Raw genomic sequence first — 21,133 nt, 5'->3', positions numbered from 1 at the left:
TCAGGATCCTGCTTTCAGTTTTTTGGATACATACCCAGAAGCGGAATTGCTGGGTCACATGATAATTCCATTTTTCATTTTTTGAGGAACTCTCATACTGTTTTCCATAGGGACTGTACCATTTTACATTTCCACAACCAGTGTACAAGGGTTCCAGTTTCTTCACACCTTCACCAACACTTGTGATTTTCTGTTTGTCTGATAGTAGCCCTTCTAGTGGGTGTGAAGTGATCAGGACTGTCTTTAGGGTTAGTTTGTAGCAGTTTGATTATTAGGTGTTGAGGTGTAGATTTTATTCTCGCTTGGAGTTACTTGATCTTAAATCTAAAACTTCATGTCTATCATCAGATCTGGAATGTTGTTGACCGTCATTTCTTCAAATATTTTTCTTTCTTGATGCCTTTATTCTGTACCCCCCCTTTTTTTTTTAAAGATTTTATTTATTTATTTGACAGACAGAGATCCCAAGTAGGCAGAGAGACAGGCAGAGAGAGAGGGGGAAGCAGGCTCCCCGCTGAGTAGAGAGCCCGATGCAGGGCTCAATCCCAGGACCCTGAAATCATGACCTGAGCCAAACGCAGAGGCTTTAATCCACTGAACCACCCAGGTGTCTATTCTGTCCTTTTGAGACTCCGGTGACACAGATGCTGGACCTTTGTTTCTATCCCACAACTCTCCCCAAAGCTCTTATTTCCCTCCCAATCTTGTTTTTCTCTCTGTTCTTCAGATAGGATAATTTCTGTTGGTCTGTCCTTGCTGACTTTTTCTGCTGCTATTTTCTTTCTGCTGTTGAGCCCATTGAGTTTTTAGTATACAACATACTATACAATATATAATATATTGTGTTCTTCATTCTGTCATTTCCATTTGTTCCTTTTTTAGTTTATATGCTGAAAATTTCTCAAGTTTTATATGTGTTTTCCTTTGCCTTCTGGAGCATAGTTACACCAGATGCTTTCATGTGTTTGATAAATTCAGTATCTGGTCATCTTGGGTTTAAAATATGTTGTCATTTGCCTTGAGAAATGGCCATATTTTCCTGATTTTTTTCTACATCAATGAATTTGGATTGTATGGTGGATTATGTTTTGTAGACTCTGGGTCCTGTATCATCCTCTAGAAAATACTGGATCTCTTTAGATTCAGACTGAAGGTTGTTTCCCCTTCTGTGGGTAGAGGTTCGAACATCCCTGCAGCTCTTGAAGCTGGGCTGGGGCTCCTCCGCACCCGAGTAGCTCCGAGGTGAGCCGGAGCCCGTACAGGCTCATTCAGGACACGTGAAGAGGTCTCCCTTGCTCTTCAGCTACCCTGGACCCCCGTTCTGGGTACCCGTGTACAGGAAGGTGGAGTTTTTGTTAGAGGGTGAGGCATCTACATGGTCGGCATAGCAGTGTGGATCCCTGACTGGGGTCTCTCCTCAGGCTGAAGCCATAGGGGAAAAAATGGGGCAACTCAGCCAGACCATTCCTTCTTCGAGTTCTCCCTCTACAATTCAGCTACTATTGTGTACTTTTTAGAATCCCCGGGTGGTTGTTTTTCAGTGCTCTGATTTTTCAGCTATAATCAGTTGAAATGGGATGGGTCGTCACCCCACTGGGGCAGAACTAGAACGACTGTCCTTTTGTTCATTTTTGACAAAGGGATGATTTAGAAATATGGTTTGGTCTTTATTTTTATTTCCAGGAAGTTCTAGTTAAGGGTGCATCCTTGAAATGAATAAAGAGCATGCTTTTACTGATAAAAGATGCCATCTGTCACAGTGTTTTAATTTCATGAATCAAAAACTTTTGTGTAAAGTAAATGAAGAAAAGAGGTAAGTTAAACCAGAGTCATAGTAGGATATTCAAAATACTTTTCCCGGTTTTTAAGATTAAATACGGGATTTAAATAACGAAATTGATTTCCTCAGTCTGCTTCATTCAGTGGCTCATTGCCCACCGATGAGTTTATTCCCATTCTTTCCACATGTCTTATAAAACATTTTTTTAAAAATCAAAACAACAACAAAAAACCTGGCCACATAGAAAAATCGCAAGTTCTCTACACAGCGCGGCTCTGCGCATCCTGGATTGCTGTGAGGTCAAGTTGGGTGTCTTTGTCTTTTGATCCCTGCAGTCATGGAGTTTTGCCACCTTGTGTGCTGGGCCTGCCAGGGGGCGGCTGCCTCTCGCTGCAGGTGTACCACACAGGTTGTGGAGGCCGACCGGATTCACTTCTCAGAGTCCACTCCTTTGTGTCTCCTCCTGGTTTACAGGCTCTGGAATTGGAGATCCACTGGTGTGAGTAATTTGGTAGCAAGAGACTGCATGGTTCGCCTAAGAGCACACGCCTCCTCCTGGCTCAGTGCTCTCTGCCCAGCCGGTACCCGTGGCTGCTCAGTCAGAGTCTCACAGTGAATTTATTTTCAGTGTAGTTTGGAGATGAAAGGAGGAGTCAAGGCAGGAGTGGGAGTGCTTGGAGATCACATGAACTTTGCTGCATTTGAAATTTTGAGGGCTCCCAGGAAATCCCTGCTGATCATGGTTTTTAAGAAAATTATTTAGGTTTTGGGGTGCCTGGGTGGCTCAGTGGGTTAAGCTTCTGCCTTCAGTTCAGGTCATGATCTCAGGGTCCTGGGATCGAGCCCTGCATCGGGCTCTCTGCTTGGCGGGGAGCCTTCTCCCCCCTCTTCTCTCTGCCTGCCTCTCTGCCTGCTTGTGATCTCTGTCAAATAAATAAATAAAACTTAAAAAGAAAATTATTTAGGTTTTGGTTTATCTCTTGTCAAGTTTATTGATTTGGATAATTGAGGGAGGATTTATTAAAGGAAACCCACCAGACTTTAAAACAATCAGTGTTGCCTGGGTGGCTCATTTGGTCAAGCATCCGACTCTTAATTTCAGTTCAAGTCATGATCCCGGGGTCTTGGGATCAAGCCCTACATCAGGCTCCATGCTGGGTGTGAAGCCTGCTTCACAGTCTCTTGTTTCCTTCTCCCTCTATCCCTCCTCCTCTTAAAAAAAAAAACCAAAAATTAGGGATATAAAAAATAAGCCCAAAGAAAAATTAGTTATAGATCCTAGCAGGGCTAATATTTTAGTATATATGTCCTTCCAGTGTCTAAACAGATAGACAGGTCACTTGTCTGGGTCATTCGGTAGAGCTTGTGGTTCTTGGCCTAGGATTCATGACTTTGAGCCCCACGTTGAATGTAGAGATTACTGGGAAAAAAGCGAGCAAACTAGACTGATGGTTGGTCTGTTTTTGGCCTTACCACCCTGAAAGTTCTCAGTGTTGTCCGATCTTAGAAGCTAAACGAGGTTGGACCTGGTTACTGTTTGGATGGGAGACAGACACCGAGCTCTGTGCATGTGCGTGTGTGTGTGTGTGTGTGTGTGTGTACACACACATGTGAGTACACACACACAATCTCAAAAAACCAAGATAATTAAAACATGCATTTTTAGCCTTTTTTTTTTAAACCTGCTATATAGTTTGTATCTTTTTAGGTTGATTATTCAGATTTAAGTAATTTTAATTGATGCAGAATTTTCTAGTGTGAGTATATACTATATTATTAGCTTACCAGTATTGGACTTAAGATTTTTGTTCCAGTTCTTGTTGCTGAAAATAATACTGTCTGTATGGTGAGTAACATAACATAATAAAAACAAAAACAAAAAAGCAATACTCTTGACTGTCAGTATATATATTTCTCTGTACTTGCTCCATTATTAGGCTGATAATCTACATGTGTAATTGCTGTGTAAGGTTACGTACTTTTTAGGAATCTTTGCAAGACAAAAAAAAATGTCTTCTAGTTTTGTGTTTGTAGTTACTGGTAAGGTTTACTGAACATTTTTAGTTATCTTTGTGAATTACCATTCGTATCCGTTGCCCATTTTCCCATTAGTTGTCCAGGTTTTAATGCTTATTTGTAAGGTCTTTTCATTGGAATGTAAACTCATCATATATTCAAAATATTGTCACCCAATTTATTCGATTTACATCTTTTTTTTTTTTTTTTTTTTTTAAAGAGAGAGGTGGGTAGGGAAGGGGATGGGGAGAGGGAGAGAGAGAATCTTAAGCAGGCTCCATGCCAGCGGGGGCTTGCTCACACGACCCTGGGGTCCTGACCTGAGCTGGACTCCGGAACCGGATGCAGAACTGCCTGAGCCCCCAGCCCCGCTGGACTTGCTTCCTCGGTAGTTCAGTGTCTGCACTTACGGCATCTGTGAAGCTTGGTCTGGGTCCGACGCCGCCCAGGGTGCTTCGCTGCTGTTTCCGGTGCCACATGGTGCTATACCCGGACCGGGAGCCTCGTTCTCAGCGTCTCCCTTTCCCCACCAGATGCCGACCCTGCGGTGACAAGGGCGATGCTGCGCTGGGTGTACACGGACGAGCTGCAGTTCCGGGAAGACGACGCGTTCCTGACGGAGCTGATGAAGCTGGCGAACCGGTTTCAGCTGCAGCTCCTCAGGGAGAGGCAAGTCGCGGCTGTCCCCAGAGGCCCTCAGGCCGGTGGCTGGGCTGGGAGCTAGCCAAGCGCTGCTGCTGACGGAGGGGACTGCGCCGCGGCGGGGACGGGGCTTTCCCTCCCTTGCTTGGTGTGATTTGGCCAGAGCTTTTCGGTATTCTCTTTCCTTTCACTGATTTTTTTTTTAAACCCGGGCTTATGTATCCGTGAGCTGATAAATGAGTATGAGCCGCTTCGGATGATGTGCCCAGACCCCAGCTTTCCCTCCAGTGCCACTTCCTGGGACAGTCGTCCTGCCCTGTGGTGTGGTACACGTCCTTGGGGAAGTCCTCAGTCATGTTCTTCTCGTTAGAAGCTCGTTCGTGCGGCTCGTGGACAGCATTCCCGAGTTCTTCCTTCATTGGTTACTGCTTTCTGGGTCCCCACGGAGGCAGCCTGCTGGGTTTTGTTAATACTGCGTTTTCTCTCTTGCTCCCCCGCGTCGGCCGTCCAGAGCAACAGAGAGCACAGTGTCACCATATGATGTCGTGCCCCAGATTCTTAGTTCTTATCGTCTTTTTCAACAGTAGCAGGACAGACTAACTTTCCTCTGAAGGAATTCTGTTGTGAATACATGTTTTTAATTTTAAAGCACTAAAAGGATATAGATGTACAAAAACAATTTTCAAAGTACAAAATCAAGGGGCACCTGGGTGGCCCAGTGGGTTAAAGCCTCTGCCCTTGGCTCAGGTCATGGTCCCAGGGTCCTGGGATCGAGCCCCGCATCGGGCTCTCTGCTCAGCAGCGAGCCTGCTTCCTCCTCTCTCTATCTGCCTGCCTCTCTGCCTACTTGTGATCTCTGTCAAATAAATAAATAAAATCTTAAAAAAAAAAAAAAGAACGAAGAATCTGAACTTTTAAATAAGATAACATGTTTTTCCATGTAACCGTAATGTGAGTGTACATTGGTGTTCCGTGAACCACGTCGGTTACCAGTTGTGGGCTTGCTGGAGGATGAACGGCAGCCCGGGGGCCCCAGAGTGAGGTGAAAGTGAAGTGTCTGCCACTGGTGACGAAACACCTGTCTTCAGGAAACACATTCCAGGATCTTGGTACGGGTGTCATTCGGCAGCAGAAAGGAGAAGGGGATTTGTCTGTACAAGTAATGTGCAGGGGGCTCTGCAGACACGGGTCAGTGGTCCCTGAGGTGGGACGGTGGGATGGACGCGCCCAGGTGTCGGCGCTGCACACTTGAGAAGTGTCACCGTGCCAGCAGAGGACCCCTCTCCCCAGATGCTCTGGTCTCATAGCCGTCATGGTCACTTGGTGGACCGCGGCTCAGAATCAAGGACTGGTGTTCATTACAGTTACTTTCTGAGGTGCCTTTGGATTGACAAGTGCCCTGTGGGTAGCGCTTCCTTACACCACGGCACCTGTGCTGCTTAGAAACCAAGAACCTAGGCATCCCTCTCGGAACGCAGTGGGTGCCCGCCCTGACTGCTGTATGGGGAGAGGTCGGCAAGATTGTCACCGGGAGCTCTGCTCATTCTTCTCAGGGCCTTGTTACAACGCCTCCCTCCTTCCCCATCTCCCTCCCTCGCATGTGGCCTTTCTCCACCTCTGTGAGCTGCCCCTCACCTGCTCAGATGGAGACTTATCTGCCGGCTTGCACGTGTTCTCACTGCAGTACGAACCAGCCCTTGTGATAAGCGCTGCTGCTGCTGCTGCCTTGAGAAGGCCCCCAACCTGACAGGCACAGCAGCCACGCACGCATGCCTTGCGGGGCTCTTAGCTCCCTTTGTCTTGAAAAACGCGTGGGGATCCTCTGTTACTGTGCACAGCAGGAGGCAAGAGGCACGGGGTGGGGGGCGGTCCGTGGACCTCCATCCAGTTCTTTCTTCCTGCACAGTGTAGTGCTCTCAGTGTCGTTCTGCCCCCGTGATCAGAAGAGGGTTTCTGTGGCAGCTGCAGGACAGACGAAGCCACGGTAGGCTGCCAGGCCTCGGTGATGCCCTTGGAGGGCCTCACTTGTACGCAGATGTGCAGGCAACGGGTGGAAGGATGGTGCCGCTGGCCTCTTTCCCCCCAGTCCAAGTCCTGCAGAGGCTCCCCGCAGCCTCCCAGAGTTTGGAGTCGACTTCCCAGTGCTGCATCTCCTGGGCCAGGGTGTGTGTCAGCTTTGTGCCAATAGGGCCCTGCCGGCCTGGGTGACATACTGGGTGCTTTTTTATTAGTGGATTTGAGAGCCTCGTGGTGGTGGTGCTTGGTAGCAGGCTGTTTGGACGTCTGTGCAGCCAGTTTTTCTGTCTGGTGTACTCTCTAAATCAAGTGAGGGACGTATGTGTTATACACGGTGGGCGTATTGTACGTACTGTAGTTGCACTGCAGGTGTAGTGAGGGTGCACCGTGTGTGTCCTACGGGTGTAGTGTTTGTATACTGCGGGTGTAGTGTGTGTATACTGTGTGTACCGTGTGTACTGCGGGCATAGTGTGTGTACTGCGGGCGTAGTGTATGTACTGTGGGCATAGTGTTGTGTACTGCGGGCATAGTGTGTGTGTACCGTGGGCTTAGTGTGTGTACTGCGGGTGTAGTGTGTTTATACTGCGGGCATAGTGTGTGTGTATTGCGGGTGTAGTGTGTATACTGCGGGCGTAGTGTGTGTGTACCGTGGGCGTAGTGTGTGTACCGTGGGCGTAGTGTGTGTACTGTGGGCATAGTGTGTATGATGCGGGCATAGTGTGTGTGTACTGTGGGTGTAGTGTGTGTTTACCGCGGGCATAGTGTGTGTACTGCGGGCATAGTGTGTGTATACCGTGGGCTTAGTGTGTGTGTACCGCAAGTGTAATGTGTGTGTCGCAGATGTAGTGTGTGTGTACCGTGGGCTTAGTGTGTGCGTGCCACGGGTGTAGTGTGTGTGCCGCGGGCATAGTGTGTGTGCCGCGGGCATAGTGTCTGTGTGCCGTGGGCGTAGTGTCTGTGTACCGCGGGCGTAGTGTGTGTACCGCGGGCGTAGTGTGTGTGTACTGTGGGTGTAGTGTGTATACTGCGGGCGTAGTGTGTGTGTACTGTGGGCATAGCGTGTGTGTACCGCAGGTGTAGTGTGTGTACTCCGGGCGTAGTGTGTGTGCTGCAGGCATAGTTTGCGTACACTGCCGGCATAGTGTGTGTGTACCACGGACGTAGTGTGTGTGTACCACGGGCATAGGGTGTGTGCCGCGGGCATAGTGTGTGTGTACCACGGGCATAGTGTGTATATCGCGGGCATAGTGTGTGTACTGCGGGCGTAGTGTGTGTGTACTACGGGCGTAGTGTGTGTGTACTGCGGGCGTAGCATTGTGGACTGTGGGTGTAGTGTGTATACTGCGGGCATGGTGTGTGTGTACTGCGGGTGTAGTGTGTGTACTGTGGGCGTAGTGTGTGTGCTGCGGGCATAGTGTGTGTGCTGCAGGCATAGTGTGTGTGTACTGTGGGTGTAGTGTGTGTATACTGCGGGCATAGTGTGTGTGCTGCGGGCATAGTGTGTGTGTACTGTGGGCTTAGTGTGTGTGTACTGCGGGCATAGTGTGTGTGCTGCGGGCATAGTGTGTGTGTACTGTGGGCGTAGTTTGTGTGTACTGCGGGCATAGTGTGTGTGTACTGCGGGCATACTGTGCTACGGGTGTAGTGTGTGTGTACTGTGGGCATAGTGTGTGTGCTGTGGGCGTAGTGTGTGTGTGCTGCGGGCTTAGTGTGTGTGTACTGCGGGCATAGTGTGTGTGCTGCGGGCGTAGTGTGTGTGTACTGCGGGCATAGTGTGTGTGCTGTGGGCGTAGTGTGTGTGTGCTGTGGGCGTAGTGTGTGTGTACTGCGGGCGTAGTGTGTGTGYTGCGGGCGTAGTGTGTGTGTGCTGCGGGCGTAGTGTGTGTGTACTGCGGGCGTAGTGTGTGTACACTGCGGGCGTAGTGTGTGTACTGCGGGCGTAGTGTGTGTACACTGCGGGCGTAGTGTGTGTACTGCGGGCATAGTGTGTGTGGTGCGGGTGTAGTGTGTGTATACTGTGGGTGTAGTGTGTGTATACTGGGTGTGTACTGTGGGTTCACTGTGTACTGCGTGTATCCTGTGGGTGTACCTCAGGTTCACTCTGGGTGTTACAGGTGAAACTTGGTTGTCTCTCCACATTTTCTAGTGGGCGTTTACAAGTCAGCTTTATCGAGTGATAATTCCCATACCATACAGTTCGCCGTGGGAGGACTTATCGGGGATGTGGATTTACTGAGGCGTGTGTAGAGCCTCCTCTCGGAAGTTGCTTTGAAGCCTCGCGAGTGGAAACTGCACATGTGTCCTGTACAGTTACATATTAAAGGAGTGAATTTGACCTGTAACGTGTTTGGTTTTGTAGGTGCATGTGTGTGATTAATGGGGTTCAGGGAATCACGTGTAAGTCAGTTGGGGTTATGTTTCATGTGTCTATTTAGAGGTTATTTTGATTCTGACCAGAATGGCCCATGTGGTATGATGCTAGTCTTATACTTTTAAATACGGTAGCGCAGCCGTGAATTCACCCTGACTCCCCTGCCTGCTGACACGTTAGCGTCGCTGGGTTAGACCACCAGTACTCTGCGCACGGCCTCGGCTTGCCCATTGATGAATCTGTTTGTCCTGAAGACAGCGTTCACCCTTCATTTCTCTTGCAGATGTGAGAAGAGCGTCATGTCTCTGGTGAACGTCAGGAACTGTATCCGCTTCTATCAGACTGCAGAGGAGCTGGGCGCCGGCACGCTGATGAACTATTGTGCGGAAATCATCGCCAGCCACTGGGTGAGTGCGGGCAGAGGGGTGTGAGCACAGCACGTGCGTGGCAAGCCGGAGACCTAGGCTCGGGCCTGCTTCTGTGGAATGTTCCTCTCTGTGTCCTGCTTGCGTTAGAGGCCTGGAGAGATTCTTCTGGGCTCTGACGCCTCCTGATTGCAGAGTAGAGAGGCAGGAGGGCATTCAGGTTAAGAAACAGGCTTGGAACGAAGGGGCCCCTGCCTGCGTCCTCTGTCCGCAGAAGCTGCCCGCCGGCCTTGGGCGCTCGGCAGTGCCATTTCCGGCGGCTCCGGCTCTGCAGCGTGGGTGGGGGGCGCGTCCTTAAGTTTCGATTTGCCCTGCCTCAGAAGTGTTTGTCATAGAGAACGTTTTGGCATTGCTTTGTTGTGTTCTCTGCATTTTTAAAAGAATCATGCCTAGGGCTATGTTTTATGAGCTTGTGTCTGCGTTTGGTTCTGTGCTTAACAGTATTGTGAGGAAAGGTGTCTAAAATAATAAGGTTGCGAAGAATTGAGACAGGAGTGGTGCTCTTTCTGCTATGATAGAAATTTAGAGGTTTGCGGTAGTGGAGACCGCCTGTGATTGGCGGGGACTCCCCTCTGGAAATCCTGATGAACTCTGAGCTCTCATCTTTGTAGGGGTACGGATGGCATTCTCCCCGGAGGGCTCCTGGCAGCGTCCTGGGTGGGGGTCAGGGTTGCTGTCCTGTGTCTGGAAGGCATGGCGGGGTGCAGTGGATGGTTCCGGCCCCGGGTCCCGGCTTGAACACTTACTCCCCGTGCGAACCGGAGCAGGAGTTCCTGAGCCCCTTCATGCTGTCCGTCCTTCTGTGTTATCCAGAGAGGGGGAATGCTACGCCCTCGTAAAGAAGGGACAGACACGTTCCGAGGGATTCTTCATGAACGTCTGTTGTCGCTACTGCTGACGTGTCAGGTCTGCTCTGCTTTCCACTGTCCTGCCCTCAGGACGACCTGCGGAAGGAGGACTTCAGTAGCATGGGCGCCCAGCTGCTGTACAAGATGATCAAGTCCAAGACCGAGTACCCGTTGCACAAGGCGATCAGAGTAGAGAGAGAGGATGTGGTCTTCCTGTATCTGATCGAGATGGACTCACAGGTACTGTCGTGCTTTTCCCCAAACCGAAACTGCTTGTTTTTCTCTAAAATGTACCTCACTCCTCCAGACCTTCACTGGCATGGTCTCTCATGTACCTGTGTCTGTGCAGTCTGAGCTTTTCCTCTGATGCTCCTGAAAACCCTTCCAGCCTTGGCCCGTTGGCCGTTTCCAACATGGCTTCCACGTGTGTAGGTCATTGCTGGAACAGTACCTGACTTCCAGGTGCCAAAACCTGCTTCAATTTTCTTTTGCTGCTGTAAGAAATTGCCACAAACCTAGGGGCTGAAATCAGCGTGGACGGGTCATCTTGCAGCGTTTTTGGTTGGGAGTCCCGGGTGGGCCCATCTACGTTTCGGGAGGCAGCAGGGTGGGGTCCTTCCTGGAGGCTGGCGGAGAGAATCCCTTTCCCGATGGGTCGGCGCAGTGGCAGAGTTTACTTCCTTGTGGGTACAGGACAAGTGTCCACATTTTCTTGCTGGTTCTCAGCTGGGGGCTCTTCTGGGCCTCCGGAAGCCACCACATTGCTCCCTCTTCTGGCCGGGATGGTGCATCAAGTCCTCGCGTCCTGTCTCTCTGACCTGCTCTTCTGCTTCCCTCTGTCCCTTCTAAGGACACGTGTGACCAGCTGGGTCCCTCCTGGATAACCCAGGATGCATTCCCTCAAGGTCCTTAACCTTAATGACATCTGCAAAGTCTCTTTTGTTGGGGATTGTGGCACAGGCTCCAGGGACTAGGACAGCGACATCTTCAGGGGCTATCACTCTGCTGACCCAGTGAAGAAATGCATTGCTCCCGACAGAGGGGAGCATAGCGTGCTTGTCCTGGGTGTCTGGTGTCCGGGGAGTCATCACGCTGTGTGGGATTTGATACTAAGCCACAGTCTTTTATGAAAATGTTAGCTGTTCGCTGTCGGGCTGTGACCCTCAGCCCTGGCCTTTGTGCTCCCACAGCAGTGTGTCCATTTCTGTTTTGGTCCTGTACTGTCTTCTGTGGTGTTTGTGTCTGCTCTGGAATCCCCGTTAATTCTTTGTTCCCTGGGAGGCTTGTGCCTGAGAGAAGTTCGTGAATTTATTGGGACTTGGAGAGTATACAGTGTTAGAGCACTAAATTCAGTATTTATATAAAAAGATGGTATGTTAGAGTCCAACTGGGAGAGATTAAAATCAGTTGTATTCGCTACTGGCTGGGCACTAATTTACAAATTTGTGTGTGCAGCTCCCTGGAAAGCTGAACGAAGTGGACCATAACGGAGACCTGGCTCTAGATCTAGCCCTGTCACGGCGACTAGAGAGCATCGCCACCACGCTGGTTAACCACAAGGCTGACGTGGACATGCTCGACAGGAACGGCTGGAGCTTGTTGCATAAAGGAATCCAGAGGGGTAGGAAGAAGCGGCGTACCTTGTCTTCTTCTCTGCGAGCAATTTTACTTTCATTTGGGTAATTCTCGAAGATTCTCTGACCCTTGGCACACACTGAAAAGCCTTTTCCGGCTGCACATGATGAGAATCTGTGGTCGGCGGGTAGGTGGACCCAGGGCCCTCACCGTGTTCTTAGGCTCTTGTGGGGTCAGCAGTGCCCCTGGAGGAAGGGCCAGGGAGAGGGCACCTCCAGAAGGACCTTGAAGCTGTACGCCATGGACGTGCATCACTCTCTCGAGGACCTGTGGCAGGAGGACTTTACTTGTATCAGGGACTGTGAGAGGGAAAGGATCAAAACCACGCACGTCTAGACACGCTCTTGGCTTCAGAATTTTCAGTGGATGGGTTAGGCTTCTGTCCTGGCAGAGTGATGCAGCTTCATTTTGTTCTCGGAAGGTTCTGGAATTGTAGCTGTATTGGGAGTATGTTGTTCATAGTGGGAAGAATATGGAAGTGATAGGATTAAGGTCAAAACATTTTCATCTTGATGCTACAAGGGAAAAAAGTACTAGTCTTTTTTGTTTTATTTTTCCCATGGCCTTATTCTTAAGTCCCAAACGGGTCCTGCTTGCGTCTGCTTTGCAGTAGTCGTATCTGACAGGGTGAGGAGCGATCTGGAGGCAGCGTTCCAGCACGGAGGGACGGCTCTCCCGACTGCCAGAAGCTTTGACTTGTAGATGACCTGAGTGGAGTACTTGGCCACGGCCACTCTTCTGTTTGCGCGCGGACGGCAGAGACAGAGCGCACCGATCTCTGCACATCCGAGCCCTGTGCCCTCCCCCCCTGCGGTCATGAGACCAGCATGACTGCGCTCTGGTACCATGCTCCTTTTGTGCCGTTACACCATCGTTCTTACGTTTGCTGTCGCCATTCATACGCATGTTCTGTTGCTCACAAGTTGCTCCTGGATGGTGGAATGTAGTCACTTCACATACGGGCCTGTGGCAGCTGTGGCTTTGCTCTTTTTGGGCAAAGGTTTTAGTAAAAATATCCCTCAGAGCCATGTGTCAGTGTTAAGCTTCTTGGCTGGCGGAGAGGAAAATGTTGCTCATCAGCGGGAAGGAGCTCCTCGGAGAGGATGTCAGCACTGAGAGCAGACGCGTTTCCCGGGTGGCGCTCCGCACTTGTGCAGCCGTTGGGCACTTGGCGCACCGGGCACGTGTGCGGTGGGGAAGGTTCCCACCACATGGGGAATTATTTTTCCTATACTGTGTGGTGTCTGAAATGTTTGTTTTGGAAACAAATACACTTGTTACTAAAAAAAAAAAAATCCCAGAATTCTATTTCTTTTCTCCTAGGGAGTTAAATTCTTATGTGTGTTGAGAAAGCATCTTTGACGAGTTATTAAATATTTTGGTGATTGCTCAGTTACAAGAGTTGCCAAGAATTGGCGATGCCTTTCTGATGCTTGTTTTCAGGCGCTTTAATCTTCCTCTCTGAATTGGTCTGTTGCCTGAGAGCCTGTGTGTGCCAGCGTGGCTAGCATCGTCCTGATGCTGCCAGCGTGGAGAGCAGGGCTCGGCGTGGCGGGCCAAACGCTGGTGCCGGAGCTTGGGTGGGCTGGGGTTCGTATCTGGACTCGTGTGCCTGCTCAGGGCCCTCTGACCCGTCACTCAGTCGCCACAGGGTCTCCTCTCCCTCTTGCGCAGAGTGGGGATCCTTGTCGTTTTCCAGTGTCGGCAGCCTGTGCGGCATGGTGACTGCCGGGTGTTGGGGGCAGCCCCTGGCCGCTGAGCCACCGTCAGCTCCAGTCCCCATAGGGCTCTTTCCCTCTTCCTTCTGTAGCCTGCGCCGTCAGGCTGTGGACCTTCCGAAATGACTTCATTGAGTAACGTACGTCATTTTAACTGTTGCCCTTACTCGAAGTTCATTGTCATTTGAACAAAGATCTCTGTTTTGAGAGATGTGGGCCTAGTTCTGGGTGCCCACCGGAATCTGTGCCGGTCAATTCCGTGAAGAATGACACGGGCAGCCGGTGTCTGTGGGCGAGTCCGTGGGAGGCAGACAGGTGGCCGGAGGCGAGAAGGTGACTCCTCGCTGTTCAGGCGCAGCTGGTGTGCAGCGGTGACCTTGCAGTAATCTGACCTCTCAGTAATGGGCACGGTAGTTTTGCTCACCGCTCGCGGTCTGTTCACAGACGGCGCCACCGCCTGGGGCGGCATGGGGCCGGCTGTATTCGTGGCGAACGTCACTGGGTTCCCTGAACACAGCCGTGCTCCGGAAGCTGCACAAAAGGAAGAGCTACGTGTGGAGTTTAGGTTTGATGGTGCTGCTGCTGTTAGGGATACGCTGACGTGCACAAGTCATGTTGGTGAGGCCTCGTGCACCTGCTGTGCCACCGGATGAGGACGAGAGAGTGACTGACCTCCAAGTACCGGATAGTCTCGCTGTGATTGTTGTTGGTTTTTTCTTTTTTTAAGATTGTATTTACTTATTTGACAGAGAGAGAGAGAGTGAGAGACGGAGCACAAGCAGGGGAGTGGGAGAGGGAGAAGCAGGCTCCCACCGAGCAGGGAGCCTGACGCGGGGCTCGATCCCAGGACCTGGGGTCATGACCTGAGCCCAAGGCAGACGCTTAACGACTAAGCCCCCCAGGTGTCCCCTGTTGTAATTGGTTTTGGTGGAAATCTCCGTAAGATGTGTTATAAGTTTTCTTCCTGACAGAAACTTTATAAATGGTGTTTTTGGTATTTTTCATTCTCTCTCTTTGCTCTGCTCTTTGATGGCCGTCGTCTTTTCCCTCTAGACTATGCACCCTCGGGCTTTCCTATAATGGAAAACGTCCCCAGTTTTCAGTATCCAGGAACTCCTAGATAGCTTCTTGTGTGGGGTACGTGCGTTTATGTGCATATTATGTATAAGTAAGAAGAAAGTCTTTGGCTCTTGCTAGTCAAGTAAGTCTAATCTAAAAGCTGTAAGTCTTAAGAGGGCTTAGGACAGACCGTTCCGTTTCATTGTCCCTCTGCCATCCCCGTGCAGCCAGTGGTTGGGTGTCCTCGGCCCTCACTTCTGTGGGCCGTCTCCCCTGGTCGACCTGCTTTGTTCAGTGTGTCCAGGCTTCTCTGCACGCTGTCTTGTTTCAGGGTTACTGTGTTTCTCTCTTAGTCTGGAGTGTGTGCTGAGCTTGAAGGCGTGAAACCCCACCCTTCCCCTGGCATCACGCACCTCGTCTTCTCAGCTTGAGGCCCTTTGTCCCAGCAATCCCGAGTTTTCTTTCCAAATGGAAGTGGCTTTCTCTGGGATATTGTATTCTGTTGCTAATGTTTGTACATATTCTCTCTCAGACAGAGTCTCTGGGGTGCTGGTTTGTACTGCTCTGTGTATGTGCGTATGAATAGCAAAAGCCTCCCCAGCGCTGCCTCCGACCTGCGCGTTACCGTCGCGCTCAGAGTGCTGCCGTCGGCCTGTGCGCAGCAGTCTGAGTTTTGGTCCTTTGCTCGTGATGTCGGTAAAGATTGCTCTTTCCCCCAGACCCTGGGAAAAAACTGGGGGCCAAAGAAGGGGCTGGTTAGAGAAATCTTAAGTTGCCTGAAGTCATAATTGATAGAATCAGAGCCAGTCTGTTGAAGTGGGACCTGGTAGCCTTGACCGGTCAATTCGTTTTCTTCCCAGACGTTCCCCTGGTGCCTGTTTTTACATAAGATGGTGCAGGCACAAAGTTAGATCAGACGTGGATTAATCAGCAGCTGATTGGCCTGTGGCTGCCTGCATACCTCCATGCCAGGGCTGACATTCTCTGGCAAGATGGTCCCTTGGAAGAAAGTACAGAGCCCGTGTCAGGCTCCATGCTCAGTAGGGAGTTTCCTTGAGGATTCTGTCTCTCCCTCTCCTGCTGCCCTGTCCCCTGCTCGCACACGTGTGTGCGTGCGCACTCTCTCTCAAATAAATAAATACAATCTTTTAAAAAATGAGCACAGGAATATAGATAACACTTGAGAACTTTGCCACTCTTGAAACCCTAAGCCTTATTCTACATGTTGAGACTGCAGAGTATAGTTGAAAATTAGTGATATTGCAAGAAAGAGAAGAAAACTTGGCACAAGTGACTTTGAAAAGAGAAAACTGTCATCTGGAGGTTGGGATTCAAAGGAGTGCACGTCTTTCTCCAGCACTCACAGAATCAGGAACAGATGAGCGTGTCTGGATGCAGAGGCGAAAACAGATCAGCCGAGCAAAGGACACCGGCGTCTGTGATCTGTGTAGCCGAGCGGCTCTGCAGCACTTTCGGCTGCTGGGTGTCCACCCCCAGACTCCGCACATGTGGCGTAGGAAGTCCACTGTCACGGCGGGCGCTCTGCATTCGGGGGCGCTGCCCGCTGAAGAAGGGTGTGATTTGCAGGAAATTTATGCTGTAGACCTTGGTGAAGCGGGGACAGCATCCACAGAAAGTGTCCCTGCATCCTGCTGGGACGACTTAGCCAAGTCCTGTGTCACACCCACTAGTTACAGCTCTGCCCGGCAGGGGAAGGACGTTTGCTCTGGAGGGTCTCCCTGCAGTGAGCTCCTCCGTGCCCCCTGGAGGTCCCCTCCCGCTGGGCAGAGTGCCTGGAAGCCAGCGAGCATCCTGCCTTTGTAACTGGGTGGTTTCTGTGTTCACAGTTCAGGAGCTTAGGGTGCTTTGCTGCCCTGGCCTTCTTGTCTTTCCTTTTCTTTTCTTTAGGATTTTCTTTATTTATTTATTTGAGTGAGAGAGAGAAGCACAGGTGGGGTGGGGCGGGGGTGGCTAGAGGGAGAGGCTGACTGGGCCCTGAGCTGGGCGCCCCATGTGCTGTGTCTAGTGAGTGCTTTTGCATGCTTTGAGTTGTAAATGGAACCAAATCCAAGGAAGATTGAATTTTAAGTGATCTTAGAGCAAATTTAATTGTTCGGTCCCTGTCAACCTCCAGGTTAACTTGACAGGCGTACTTTAACTGCTTTTCCACAAATATTTTTGACTTGAAATCGTCTGATTGCTCGGTTCCAAGTTTAGCCGCGCATTTGCACAACTGTGTACCTTTAGTACCGCCATGTAAACTTAATTCTTGGTAGTTTCCGTGTTTTCTCGTACAGAGTACCGTGAATAGACAGCACTTTAAGCTGCCAGAGTTACTGGATCTTATGTCCCTTACTCAGAATTAGTTTGGTATATGTACGCGGTCCCAGGCAGACTCTTGCACCTGCAAATGCTCCAAGACTTAGGGCAGTGGAGGGGACTTAGGAGGAAGCTTTGTTTTGACAGCCATTTAGTTTACCTTGCGGAGTTTTTGTAGAGCGATGTGTACAGAGTCTTGGTTCAGACACTTAGATGGAAACTTCTCGTCGATACCGTCATGTCTGTGCATAGTAGGTAGCGAACCTGTCAGGGCCATCCTCCAGTCAGGAACCTGGGTGTGAGTGCAGAGGATTGGTGGTAGGAGCGGACTGTGGTCAGGAAATGAGAGGGGCATGGGTTGTGCTGGGGAGGAATCTCGAAGCTGTCCTTGAGAGCTGATGGCGAGGGAGGCCTGTCAACACAGAAGCCTGCTGTGCTTGGGTAGTGCCCTGGAGGCTAGGGGCAGGGCAGAGGACAGCAGCGAATCAGAATTGAATGAAGCCTTTGGAGTTCAAGGTTGTGACTTCCCGATCTTGATGACAGGTTTCCACTTAGAGGTCTCCCAGAGGTTCTGCCCGTTGTCCCTTCTTTGTCTGCAGTTTTTCTGACCTTCCAAGGACCAGAATAGGCCGATAGGTCTTGTCATGGGTGACCATTGTCTCTGTTGTTTGTTTTCCAGGAGATCTCTTTGCTGCCACCTTCCTCATTAAGAATGGGGCCCTTGTCAATGCTGCTACGTTGGGTGCCCAGGAGACACCGTTGCACCTCGTGGCATCGTGCAGTGCAAAGAAACACTCAGCAGCTGCAATGTCTGAGATGGCCCAGATCGCAGAGTCCCTTCTGCAGGCCGGCGCCAACCCCAACATGCAGGACAGCAAGGGCAGGTAAGCGCGGCGTCCACAGCGGTGTTTTATGGGGGCATACAACGGCATACAACTACACAGCTAGCAGTCAAGCTCGCTGTTTGGTCCGCTTTGTTGGACCAATGAGAGGCACGACTAACCCAGAGGTGCTTGGGGAAATATTTTGTGCTCGGAACTGAGGTCCAATGGACTTGTAAGCAACTTGTGTCTTGTTCGGGGGCTCACCGGTCCAGTTCCTCCAAGGGTACTTCGTCCCAGCGTCCTCGTCAGAGCTGGCAGGGTACCGTGAGGGGGCGGCGTGCCCCATCTGAAGGTGGTCTGTGGTATTTCCTTGCGGTCTGGGCGTGGGGAAGTCCTCTGGGTTAGACCTGGTTCTCGCTGCGGGTAAGGACGCCGGCTCCCGTCAACTGACGGCAGTTGTCCTGCTTCTTTGTCCTCTTCCCAGAAGTGCCTTGTGGAGGATCCCCTGTGGTTCTGAGTCTACGGAAGGCTGCCTCCCACTGGGGCAGCCGTGTGGGAGGACAGAAGGGACCTCCAGCAAGTGGGCCCCACTCTCTGTAGTCATGACTCAGTATTTTATACCTTGGAAGAGCCTCTCACAAACAGAGGACGGAGCTCCGTGCAGTTGTCAGAGTGGGAGATAGCTGTGTGTGGAGGGACCCCGCAGCGAAGACAGATGGGTCTCTGGGACCCCACTGTCGTGTGATGGTTACTTTATTTCCCCAAGCGATTGCTTCCTTTTCCTCTTCTGTTGACTCTGACTTCCTCCAGCTGTAGCACCCGCTGGTGGCGTGTGCCTCTGAGGTGGATGCTGGCGGGGGGTGGGGGGACTTCAGGGCCCGTGAGGGTTGAATAAAGGCCGTGAAGGGTAGTCAGAAGCGCCTCCTTCAGTCCCTGCCTGTTGGCACGCGGTGTCTGAACATAACCCAGATTTATAGGAAGAAAAACAATCGCTTGCGGACTCGCGGAGAGTAGGTGGGGAGAACACACACTCACGTAGAGACTGTTTCCGAACGCGAGTAGCTACTCAGTGAGGTCAGCCCTTCACTGGAGGGAACCTTACAGATCTCCCTTCTGTGGGTTCCTGTCCTCTTGGCCCCTGGCTAGATGGAGCCCTAGAAGCAACTCCATTTTCATTCTTGGAGACTCGGTCGTGCTTTTGGACAGCTGTTTTCTAGGGCACAGAGAGCCGCTGTTGCAGAAATGTGGGGTTCTCATGGGTCGTCCTGAGCCGCTCCTGTTCTGCGCTGACCCCGCTTCTCTCTCGTCCCCAGGACGCCCCTGCACGTGTGCATCACGGCCAGGAACGAGCACGTCTTCAGCCAGCTGCTGCAGTGCGAGCGGTACGTGCGGGGAGTGGCGGGAGAGCAGCGGGGAGGGCGGGATGACGCGTGAAAAATCATTCTTGTACAATGTCTTCCAGTGTTACGAAGTTTAGTAACTAAGAGCCAGACGAATAGTGGTCATTCAGTGTGTGCAGAAAGGGAAGGTGAGGCTGTGGCCGGTCCGGGTCTGCCGCGGACCGCATGAGCTGTTCGCATGGCTTCCTCACTTTAGGCTGGATCTGGAGCTGAAGGACCATGAGGGCAGCACCGCCCTGTGGCTCGCCGTGCAGTACGTCACCATGTCCCCCGACCACTCCGTGAACCCCTTCGAAGACCTCCCGGTGGTGAACGGGACCTCCTTTGATGAAAACAGCTTCGCGGCCCGACTCATCCAGCGTGGCAGCAACACCAACGCCCCAGACACTGTCACAGGTGACACGGGGGTGCCCCCACGCTGGGGCCCAGGAAACACCACGTCCGTGTTTGTACCAAAAAGTCAGAAACCAAATGGCGTGGTCTTATGAGAGATCGTCTGCGCTTTTCACTGAAGTAACAGCCCAAGTTATTTTTTTGACAGCAGGCTTCTAGCAGTTTAGCAGGACTCTGGTCTGTGAGGCAAAAACACTCTGTTTACTGGGTGCGTCTTTGCAGGGCTCCAGAGCTGATTTTACGTGATTAAAAACCATATCCCTCAGGATTTTGGTTAAATTAAAACCGAGAAGTTTGTAAAAGTTGTATTCGTTTAAAAATATAACAAACCGTTCTATGTTTAAGATGACTTTTTTTTTTTTTTTTTATGAAGAATGGTGTTTAAAACAAAATTAGACGGAAAAGTGACTGATTTCCGGTGTCTGCATCTATAGTCAGCATTTTGAGACAAATTGTTTCGGTGAGCGCGTGGGAAGGAAACGCACCCTCATGTGCTGACGTAGCCGGAGGAGGGCGGCGCGCTTGGAGCCCTCTCGGGGCTGGTGGGTGCACTCCCCGGGGTCTGCAGCGAGCAGAGCGCCCGGGCGGTAGCTGAAAGTCCGTCGCAGCGTGGGGCCTGGAAGCGTGCCCACCGGCTGCTCGGACTCTGCAATGCCGGAACCCGCGGCCCGTCTGCCTGCGAACGGCTCCGCTCTAGACGTGGTTTGGTCACATTGTGACTTGGTCATTCGGAAAGTGCTGGTTCGCAGAGTTACGGCGTCTTCAAACGCGTGTGTATCTCAGAATGACGTGTCTAGTGTCACCGCTGATCGCATCAGAGGAGACTGTTGTCTTCCGGTATCGCTAAGCGGTCAGACCTGCAGTTTTCGATTAAAGTTTCCCAAATTCTGATACTCACTTGAAAGATCCACGTTTTATCATCTGGCGCAAATACTGCCGGTTGTTGTTAGAGAGAGGCTCGCATCTGTGCTCCTTTTCAGGAGTGTCTGTCGGCTGCTCGGTCTGGGGGGCCGTGGCCTGAGTCCGGCCCGCTGCGCCGCGGCTGTGGGTTTGCGCGCGCTGCTCGCTTCCTCGCTTCTCCTCTTTCATGTGCGTATGTGTTTATCTTGTGCTTCTCTGCTCAGACTTTCACTGCTTTCTGAACGAATATCCTTTTATTGGACTGTCCCCCTTACAAAGGAAATGTCACACGGTTCTGAAAGGACAGGGACTCGCTGAAATTTAAGAAATTTAGTAATTTCTACTGCTTTATCAAGAACCCGCCCCTTTCTTGGCTGGTGCGTGGTGGTCAAGAGCAGTGCGTGAACTGCGGTTTCGTGCCGGGGCCACTGTTGCTCACGCTCAGGCCTCCGCGTGACCTGCCGGCCATACCGGTGAGCACAGGCATAAGTGAACATCCAGTGGTGGTGTTACAGGGACAGTTTTGACATCACGGGCCCCCGAAAGACTCAGGAACCCCTAGGAATCCAGCGACCACACTTGCAAAGCCACTGTTTTAAGGTGGATACTTCCTTGATCTGACTTAGTGAGATGTGCGGATATTTTAGGAAGTGTCCCTTTGTGATGGGTGTTGCTATGTGTGAAGCGTGGGTGGGCGCCACTGATGGGGGGGGTGGGTCCAGAAAAGGGGGGGTGTGAAAAGTTAATAATTTAAATACAGATCAAAGTAGATCACCCCTCGGGTGA

At 51.2% G+C, this 21,133-nt stretch overlaps 1 protein-coding gene across 1 annotated transcript in view; it reads left to right on the top strand.

Annotated features, from left to right (window-relative positions):
* ANKFY1 (ankyrin repeat and FYVE domain containing 1) overlaps positions 1 to 21,133 on the top strand; it is a 71,022-nt gene that overhangs the window by 29,807 nt on the left and 20,082 nt on the right. The window contains exons 4-10 of the mRNA XM_032840090.1: positions 4,330 to 4,465; positions 9,110 to 9,233; positions 10,190 to 10,339; positions 11,555 to 11,720; positions 17,510 to 17,714; positions 18,968 to 19,036; positions 19,251 to 19,450. Of these exons, the coding sequence (XP_032695981.1) occupies positions 4,330 to 4,465; positions 9,110 to 9,233; positions 10,190 to 10,339; positions 11,555 to 11,720; positions 17,510 to 17,714; positions 18,968 to 19,036; positions 19,251 to 19,450 (1,050 nt within the window). The remainder of the gene's footprint in view (positions 1 to 4,329; positions 4,466 to 9,109; positions 9,234 to 10,189; positions 10,340 to 11,554; positions 11,721 to 17,509; positions 17,715 to 18,967; positions 19,037 to 19,250; positions 19,451 to 21,133) is intronic.

This window comes from Lontra canadensis, unplaced genomic scaffold (assembly GCF_010015895.1).
Source record: "Lontra canadensis isolate GAN:19392208 unplaced genomic scaffold, GSC_riverotter_1.0 scaffold110, whole genome shotgun sequence".
NCBI lineage: Eukaryota > Metazoa > Chordata > Mammalia > Carnivora > Mustelidae > Lontra > Lontra canadensis.
This window is presented reverse-complemented; position numbering and strand designations above follow the sequence as displayed.